This window comes from Miniopterus natalensis, chromosome 19, assembly GCF_054644295.1.
Source record: "Miniopterus natalensis isolate mMinNat1 chromosome 19, mMinNat1.hap1, whole genome shotgun sequence".
NCBI classification, from domain to species: Eukaryota; Metazoa; Chordata; class Mammalia; order Chiroptera; family Miniopteridae; genus Miniopterus; species Miniopterus natalensis.
This window is the reverse complement of record NC_142099.1, coordinates 11,546,455-11,555,743: the sequence shown is the minus strand read 5'-3', so window position 1 is coordinate 11,555,743 and position 9,289 is coordinate 11,546,455. Positions and strand designations below refer to the sequence as shown.

Here is a 9,289-nt window from a genome sequence, read left to right as displayed (position 1 = left end):
GGCGATTTAGACTGTAGGAAAACCGCAAGAAAATAGTCAACCAGATGACGTAATGTTTTGGGTGACGTCCCATTCTGTGACTTCTGCACGGCATGACTGACATTGGAGTTTAGCTTGAGAAAGCGCAAATGGATCTACACAGCCGGGCCCATTCAGAGTCGCAGAGGTTCCCCTCAAAGCATCCACCAAATAGAAGCGGAGAGTTCCTGAAATTTGTACAAGTGCACTGCAGGCTTTAAGGATCGCGGCCAATAGGGAGTGAGGGGGCGGAGACGCACTTGGGGTAGTCCCCGCCTCCAGCAGGAAAGCAGGGAATCAGGTCGGCTTCTTCCTAAACGACAGTAAGTGCGGCCAATTGCTTTTGAGATGCACAGATGGGCAGGTGGGCTCCGACACAACCAATGGCAAGAGGCATCTTCAGAGGACTAGGCTCCTTGCCCAATGAAGCTGGGAAGGCTGTGCGGGGCCTGTTCCGAGCGGCAGTACTTAAAGCCAACCCAATGCGGGGCTGGGAGGGGCGCAGTACTGAACGATGAGGGGATTGGCCAATGGCGAGTACGAGAGCGGGCACCCCCGGACCGGGAACGCGGAGGGAGCTGAGGAAGGGGGAGGCTGAACGGGAGAGAAGCAGGAAGTAGCGGCGGCAGCGGGGAGGGCCGCGGCGGCGGCGGCGGCGGCTGGAGCAGGGGAGGGACCGCCGGGGCTCAGCCCGCATTTGGAGCCAAACAAGTAAGCGAGCCTAGGGTAAATACCCGCCCTTGGCCCCGCCCCCGGGGGCGGGTAAATGCCCCCGCCCCTCCCCCACTTGGTCAACTACCCCCTTCTCCGCGCCGCCCCCCTGGGGCAGCTTCTAGGAAGGCCCGGACACTGCCACCGTTCCTTGGGGCGGATGGGCGAAACTCCCAGCCTGTTGAAAACACAGCCCCTAGCCGGGTAATCGTGGAGGGAGGATTGGGGTCTCCAAGTCCTGGCGCCCCCATCCCAAGAGGGGTTCGAAGCGCGGCCCGGGGGCTGGAGGCTGCGGGATGTCGCGACCTAAAATGGTGTCCGTGTCCGAGTCCGAGGGTGGGGGCGGGGGACCTGGGCAGGCCGGAGCAGAGCCTGCACCCCAACTGGGCGCGGGTCAGCGTCCGGGCCCGGGCTGGACCCAGGCGTGCGCCCCGGGCCGCCGCGCGCCTCCCGCTCACTCCCCAGTCTCGAGGGAGCCTCGGGAGTCTGTGGGAGGAGGCAGCTGCGGTTCGCTAGGAGGCAAGGGGAGGAGGTCGGAGTTGGGACGGACCCCCGCTGGAGAGCTGCGAGTCTCGCAAAGACCGTGCTGCCCCCACTATTTCCACGCGCCTAACCCACTCCAGAGTGGTCCTGGGCCCGGACGTGCTGCGCGGCAGTTCCCTAAGGGCTTGGCCTGGCCGAGGCCCGTCCTTCTCTTCGCTCGCCGGTGTGAGCGAGAGAAGCGCCGCAAGCCTCAGTTTCCCCTTTGGCTTCTCCAGTGTACACCCCGCCCCTTCCCCGCAATGAGAGACGTGCCGGCCCTCGGCAGATGGCAGGGACTTAATTCCGCCCTCTGCCCAGCTTGGCGGCAGTCTAATCGCCCCCGGCCGCCAGCCCCTCGCCCTCCCCTGCGCAGCAGGCCCCGGGCCAGGGTAGGGGCCGTGGAGCCCCCACCCGACCCGGACCAGTTCACCCTCTTCCTGTTTAGCCCCTTCCTTTGGCTTTTGGGGAAGAACAGAGGGAAGGGGGGGCGGAGCCCAAGAGCCAGGGCGCAGCAGCCGCAGAAAGGCCTGGGCTGGGAGGTGGGGAAGCCTCTTCGGCCTTGAGCTCCTCTGCTTGGTCTACTGTCTGGTCCGACTGTCGATAACCTCTAAGTCACTTGGACGCCAGAGGGGGAGTTACTTGGGGGAGGCCAGTTTGCAGATGTTTTCTTAACAGCCCCCATTGATATGTGCTCTGCCAACCCTGATGGAAATGTAGCTCAGGCCTCTCCAGGTCAGGAGAGAGCCAGGCAGAAGAGGGCCTAGCGAGCCATCAGGGCAGAGGCAAGAGGTGAAGGGCTTTGTTTAAACCCAGAGCCTGCCGAATTGGGGTGGGTGGGTGAGGGGAGGACTCCCCTTTCTTCCTCTAGTTGGTACCCTCTCCCTCTCCCCCCACCTTGGTCCCAGCAGTGCTACCTGCCACCTGCTGGGACTATCTCCAGTTACAGTCTAAGACTAGAAAGAGGTGAGAGAATTGGCCCTGGGAAACAGCTTGCAACCTGGGCAGGGAATGTGTAAAGGCGGAGACTTGTTCAGTTGCTTCTCCTAGATATACACTTGTGGGAAAGGCTGGTAAGGGAACAGACCTGGGTCCCCCACAAGCTCTAGGCTGGCCTTCTTGTTGTTTTAGTGACACAAAAGTCTTGTGGGATTTTTTTCTTTTTGTACTGGGCAAGGTTGAGGTTGGGTGAGACTTCCTGGGCTACTGTTGCCAAAGGAAAATTAAAAAGGTGAAGAGTGTGTGTTAGGCGATAAATTGGGGTGAGGGACTGAGAACAAAAATGATAGGGGAGAGGGACCTGGCTTTCCCCACTGTGGCAGCTGTGCTGGATAAGCTTGTACCCTAGAGTTTTAGTCCTGAGAGACCAAGATGTGGAGGTAGGAGGGGCGGGCCAGGGAGTGCCAGGGGAGGGCCCAGGCCCTCTGGGGAAGGTAGGTGAGGGAGCACCAGGTGTTTATGACGGGAGGCCCTTGTGACCAGGCTCCTCTCGGTTTTCCCCTCTGTCTCTTCTCTTTGTCTCTTTGTGTTCCTGTATCTTATTCTCTCTCGGTTTCTTGGGCAATTTCCCTGAGTCCACATCTCTCTGTTAACAAGCTGGATCTCCAGGTGCCAATGATGACCCCAAGTGCTGCAGACTTGACCTTACAATGACCCCTGACTCTTGTTTCTGACCCCAGCCCTAGATTTCCAGTGCTTACTCCTTCCCAGCCCTGCCACAGCCTGACATAGCCTTGTTTGTCCTGTCATAATTATTGTATTCTGGGTTCTGTCACATTCACAATTTCATATCATGCTCAGGATAACCCTATGATATATGTACTATTTGCCCCCTCTTTAATTCAAAGGACAAAAGTAAGGCAGTGGAGTAACTTGCTTATCCAGCAGGCCATTGGTAAAGCTGGAACTAGAATCATGTCTTGTGTCTTGGCTTAAGTCATGGACCCTTTGTACACATGGTTTTTCAGATCTCTGTGGACCCTCGGAAGATCCATGAAGAAGATGAATGGCTCCCGTGGGCCATGAATGAACTCTTAAACTTAGAGCATCCTGTCTATCCTCTTCCTTAATAGTAGTATTGATTGATTGATTGATTGATTGATTGATTCTGTACTGGGACAGGAGGGGCTTAGGTGGTTTCACCCAAGATACGCACTGAACTCCATCTCTATTACCCTTATCTTGTATGTGTATTTCTGGGGTCTCTTTTCTCTGCTTTCTCTGGATCTTGGTGTCTCCTATGGAATGTGCATGCACACCTTCCTATTTTAGGGTTTGGCAAACCAAGCGCCTCTGCCAGCTCTGTAGGATTTGCACCATGAGGAGGTGTGCCCAAGTCAGAGTGTGCATGGCTTCTGAGAGGAGATAAATATGGAGACCCTGAGGGAGGAGGTCCAGGGTTTCTGCTTCCAGAGATTTCATTTCTCCCTTCTCTTCCTGTTTTCATCAGGTCTGGGACCTGCCGCCATGGGCGACATGAAGACCCCTGATTTTGATGACCTCCTTGCTGCCTTTGACATCCCCGACATTGATGCAAATGAAGCCATCCACTCTGGGTCAGAAGAAAACGAGGGGCCAGGAGGCTCAGGGAAGCCAGAACCCAGTGTAGGGGCTGAATCTGGAGAAGCAACAGCAGTAGCTACTGGGGATTGCCCTGGGGTTTCAGCACAGGCCTCTGACCATGGCCTGTCATCGGGGGACATCTCAGCAGTCAGCGTCATTGTTAAGAACACTGTGTGTCCTGAGCAATCGGAGTCCCTGGTTGGAATTTCAGGAGGGGAAGGGGCCCGGGCTGGGGGTATGACTAAGGAAGGACCTTTGGGGCCTCGTCTGATGCAAAATGGTTTTGGGGGCCCTGAGCCATCCCTTCCAGGAAACCCCAACTCTCCAGCTCTTTCAAGTGGGGGTACCTGGAAAGAAAAAGCCATGGAAGGCAAAGCTGCTTTGGACCTCTTTGCTCATTTTGGGTCTGAGCCAGGGGAGCACCCTGATCCCCTGCCTTCCTCTGCGCCTTCTCCACCTCGGGAAGGGGCCATGACCCCCCCTTTTCCTGCTTCCTTTGAGCTGGCCCGGGAGAATGGCCCAGCCCTGCTGCCACCTGGTTCTCCCCCACCACTGGGCACCTTGAAGCAGGCCAGTGGCAGCCCCCTTCATCCACAGGGCATAGCCCGACTAGGCTCCGGCTCTAGCCCTGAGGCTGTGGGCATCCCTGCCAGCTCCTCTCCTCCCCAGGTTGCTGGGGTACCCTTCTTCAAGCAATCTCCAGGGCATCAGAGCCCTCTTGCCTCCCCAAAAGTGCCCAGGTGTCAGCCCCTGAAGGAAGAAGAAGAGGATCAGGGGCCGGTGGACAAGTCTCCCCCAGGAAGTCCCCAGAGTCCTTCTAGTGGAGCTGAGGCTGCCGACGAGGACAGCAATGACTCCCCTGCCTCCTCCAGCTCTTCTAGGCCCCTCAAGGTGCGGATCAAGACCATCAAAACGTCCTGTGGGAATATCACAAGGACTGTAACCCGGGTCCCTTCAGACCCTGATCCCCCTGCTCCCTTGGTCGAGGGGACCTTCCTGGCTGAGGCTAACCTCCTAAAGCTGTCCCCTGCAGCTCCAACTCCTGAGAGTCCGAAGGTGGTGAACGTCCACTTGGGTGATGGCACAAGGCTAAAGGGCACTGTGCTTCCTGTGGCCACCATCCAGAATGCAAGTACTGCCATGCTGATGGCGGCCAGCGTGGCCCGCAAAGCTGTGGTTCTGCCTGGGGGCACTGCCACCAGCCCTAAGACGATGGCTAAGAACATGCTAGGTCTGGTGCCTCAAGCGCTGCCCAAGGCTGAGGGTCGGGCAGGGCTGGCAATTGGGGGACAGAAGGTAAATGGTGCCTCAGTGGTGATGGTGCAGCCTTCCAAGACAGCCACCCTGCCAGGTGCAGGGGGTGGCACAGTGATCTCACGGACCCAGTCCAGCCTGGTGGAGGCCTTCAACAAGATCCTCAACAGCAAGAACCTGCTGCCTGCCTACCGGCCAAACCTAAGTCCACCTGCTGAAGCCGGGCTGGCCCTGCCTCCAACAGGCTACCGCTGCCTCGAGTGTGGGGATGCCTTCTCATTGGAGAAGAGCCTGGCACGGCACTATGACCGCCGGAGCATGCGCATCGAGGTCACCTGCAACCACTGTGCCCGCCGCCTGGTCTTCTTCAACAAATGCAGCCTGCTACTGCATGCCCGGGAGCACAAGGATAAGGGGCTTGTCATGCAGTGCTCACACCTGGTCATGAGGCCTGTAGCCCTTGACCAGATGGTGGGGCAGCCGGACATCACGCCCCTGCTGGCTGTCCCACCTGCCCTTGGACCTCCAGCCTTGTCTGCCTTGGGCAAGGGTGACGGGACCACTGTCACCACCTCTGCCATTTCTACAGTTGCTGCTGAGGCCCCTGTGCTGCCGCTCTCAGCCGAGCCACCTGCTGCCCCTGCCACCTCTGCTTACACATGCTTTCGCTGTCTGGAGTGCAAGGAGCAGTGCCGGGACAAGGCTGGCATGGCTGCCCACTTCCAGCAGCTTGGGCCCCCTGCCCCTGGGGCCACCAGCAATGTGAGTTGCTTTTCATCGCCCTTCCTGGGGATGGGGACAGCCAGGGGATAGAATCTGGGAAGGTGCGAGGGGCTTGGTTAGGAGAAGTAATGGGGGACAGGCTACTCTTTCCCGACTTACCTTGTTTCAACCCCCTTGACAGGTGTGCCCATCCTGCCCCATGATGCTCCCCAATCGCTGCAGCTTCAGTGCCCACCAGCGCATGCATAAGAATCGACCTCCTCACGTCTGCCCTGAGTGCGGGGGCAACTTTCTGCAAGCGAATTTTCAGACCCATCTCCGGGAGGCCTGTCTGCACTTCTCTCGCCGTGTAGGATACAGGTGCCTCACACCTCTCCTCTCCCTAGTGTCTCCGCACTCCCCCATGCACTTGCTGGTTTCATGGTTCCTTGCACCAACCTTTTAGATGGTCTTTTGAGAGCCCCGTCTTTCCTGCTCAATTCCTTGGCCCTGGTGTACTGACAAACGCAGAGAGCTGGGCTCCTCTGGAGCTCCAGCTCTGTCTCAACAGGCCTCCCCTGAGGATTGGGTCTCTGCAGCTCCCTCCTGTCTCCACCTTGCTCAGGCTCCAACACCAATTAACTTCTCAAAGTCCACCCAGTTCTTCAGGATGAATGTGGGGTGGGGGAGGGCATGGAGATGGCCTGCCTCACTGCAATGCCTCCCTTGTCCTTGCCAAAGGTGCCCCAGCTGTGCAGTGGTGTTTGGGGGTGTGAACTCCATCAAGTCGCACATCCAGACGTCACACTGCGAGGTTTTCCATAAGTGCCCCATCTGCCCCATGGCCTTCAAGTCTGCACCCAGCGCCCACGCCCACCTCTACACCCAGCATCCCAGCTTCCACACGCAGCAGGCCAAGTGAGACCTGGGATGGGGATGAGGAGGGGTGGGCCGGGGGGGGGTTGGGCCCTGATGGGGCAGGGTGTCTGCACTGTCCTCTCCACCTGTACAGGATGATCTACAAGTGCGCCATGTGTGACACAGTCTTCACTCACAAGCCCCTCCTCTCCTCACACTTCGACCAGCACTTGCTGCCCCAGCGCGTCAGTGTCTTCAAATGCCCATCTTGTCCTCTGCTTTTTGCCCAAAAAAGGACCATGCTGGATCATCTCAAGGTATAGGAGTCAAGGATTGGAGGGGGGGTGCTCAGCTGTGTTGACCTGGTGCAGGGGTCACATAACTTTCAGGAAGTGGGGGCAGGGGAGAGCCAGGCCTCCCCCAACAACAGCCATCCCACTTGTTTCTCCGTCACAGAACACCCATCAGTCTAGTTGCTTGGGAGAGGAGACTGCTGGGAAAGGGGCTGGGGATGCCCTTCTGACCCCCAAAGCTGAGCCGGAGGAGCTGGCTGTGTCTCAGGGAGGAGCACCTCCCCCTCTGGAGGAATCATCTTCATCCTCAGAAGAGGAGGACCTACCCAGCTCCCCAGAGCCCCCTCGTCCAACCAAACGGCCCCGGCGGGACCTAGGGAGCAAAGGCACCAAGGGTGGGGGCGGGGGCCCTGGAGGCTGGACCTGTGGCCTTTGTCACTCCTGGTTCCCGGAGCGTGATGAGTATGTGGCTCACATGAAGAAGGAGCATGGCAAGGTGAACAAGATGGGCTGGAGGGGCAGCCTTGGGATTGTCCTGTGTGGCAGTGGGGCTGGGTCTTGGAGGCCTAGCTCTGAGATTTCCCGCCCGTTGCTCTCCTAGTCAGTGAAAAAGTTCCCCTGTCGCCTGTGTGAGCGATCCTTCTGTTCGGCCCCCAGCCTGAGGCGCCACGTCAGGGTCAATCATGAGGGTATCAAGAGAGTTTACCCATGCAGGTAACCCTTTCTCTCTTACCCCGTCCTTTCTGCCCAGCAGGTGACCCCCCTCATTCCCTACCCCCGATCCCCACCAAGTGGATTGAGATTGAAGCCTCCCTCTGCTCTGGTAGCCCTCCTCTCAAGCCACTGGCCTTGGTCTTTGGACTGTGCCCCAGGCCCACCCCACTCACTCTGCCCCCAGGTATTGCACAGAGGGAAAACGGACCTTCAGCAGCCGCCTGATCCTGGAGAAGCACGTCCAGGTCCGGCACGGTTTGCCGCTCGGGGACCAGTCTCCTGGCCGGGGGAGTATTGTGGTTCGGGGCCCCGGTGCCAGAGCCCAGGTAGGCAGAGGCCCACCCTGCTGGGTTAGAGTCGTGGGGACCTGCAGTTATAGACTGGCCTCCGGAAGCTGGGTGGGGGTGCCAGGGTCAGTGGGGTGATGGGGAGGCCCAGTTTCTTCATTATCTTCTCCAGGGGCCAGGACGGAAACGTCGCCAGTCCTCTGACTCTTGCAGTGAGGAGCCTGACAGCACAACACCTCCAGCCAAGGCCCCCAGGGGTGGACCCGGGTCGGGAGGCCCCCTGCGCTACCGGAGCAGTGGCTCAGTGGAGCAGACCCTCATGTTGGGATTGAGGGTGGATGGTGGGACCCAGCAGTGCCTCGACTGTGGCTTATGCTTTGCCTCCCCTGGCTCCCTGAGCCGGCATCGCTTCATCAGCCACAAGAAGAAACGGGGTGTGGGCAGTGCCAGTGCCCTGGGCATGGGAGATGGGGAGGAAGAGGCGCCCCCTTCACTGAGGTCTGACCTAGAAGGTGGAGATTCACCCTTGCCTGTTTCTGGAGGCCCACTGACCTGTAAGGTCTGTGGCAAGAGCTGTGACAGTCCTCTCAACCTCAAGACCCATTTCCGCACACATGGCATGGCATTCATCAGGGCTCGGCAAGGGGGCAGTGGGGACAACTAGGCCCCAGACCTGGACTGACTGGCCCCCTCCCTCTTCCCCAGGAGCCTGGGTCACTGCTGCTGCCTGGTCTCCAGGCTGGGGAGTTTCATTATAATTCATTTTGTTCAACTCCTCTCTTCCTAACCCCCGGAGATAACAAACTTGAGCATTATAGTTTTTTGCAGTCCCCACTTTGAGTTTGGCTCTTGGGTCCTAGTAGAGGGGACCCACCATTCTTCCTCTTAGCCCAACACTAATTGTGCTCCTGCTGCAGACCCTGTGGGACTGGGGGTGGGAGAATGGGACTTTCTTAGGCCTGCTAGACAGGTCCAAGGAAAGACCAGTGCCGGGGCAGTCAGGACACACTCCACAACCCCTGCAGGCAGGCTTTAGGCCTGGCCATGCCCTAGTACCACCCCTTAGACTCCCTGGCACTCAAACCCCCACCCCTACAGTGCCTTTCACTTGTCTTTTTTCCCCCCCCTCCCAGAAATCCAGGGGGGTTGGTAGGGACGAGTCCTGTCAAGGGGGGCCCAGAGAGAGGAGGGGACAGGCTCTCAGGAATCCTTTATTCTTGTAGTAATAATACTAACAGTGGGGGGAATGTGAAGGAGAGAACCAGACCATTAAAACTGCTTGTGGTTTAATCCCCACTCAGGCTCTTTTTTATGATTTCAGCAAGGTGGGCTCGATGGAGGGGCTGAGAATCGAACGGCGGCCTTGCTCTG

General features: G+C 58.4%; 1 protein-coding gene across 1 annotated transcript; it reads left to right on the top strand.

Annotated features, from left to right (window-relative positions):
• Positions 1-671: 671 nt before the first annotated feature.
• Positions 672-9,214, top strand: ZNF687 (zinc finger protein 687). The gene is made up of 9 exons (XM_016215577.2): positions 672-729; positions 3,698-5,826; positions 5,969-6,147; positions 6,508-6,684; positions 6,779-6,941; positions 7,081-7,413; positions 7,519-7,631; positions 7,816-7,957; positions 8,091-9,214. Exons 2-9 carry the CDS (start codon positions 3,715-3,717, stop codon positions 8,580-8,582), a joined length of 3,711 nt encoding a protein of 1,236 aa, XP_016071063.2. The 5' UTR covers positions 672-729; positions 3,698-3,714; the 3' UTR covers positions 8,583-9,214.
• Positions 9,215-9,289: the final 75 nt, after the last annotated feature.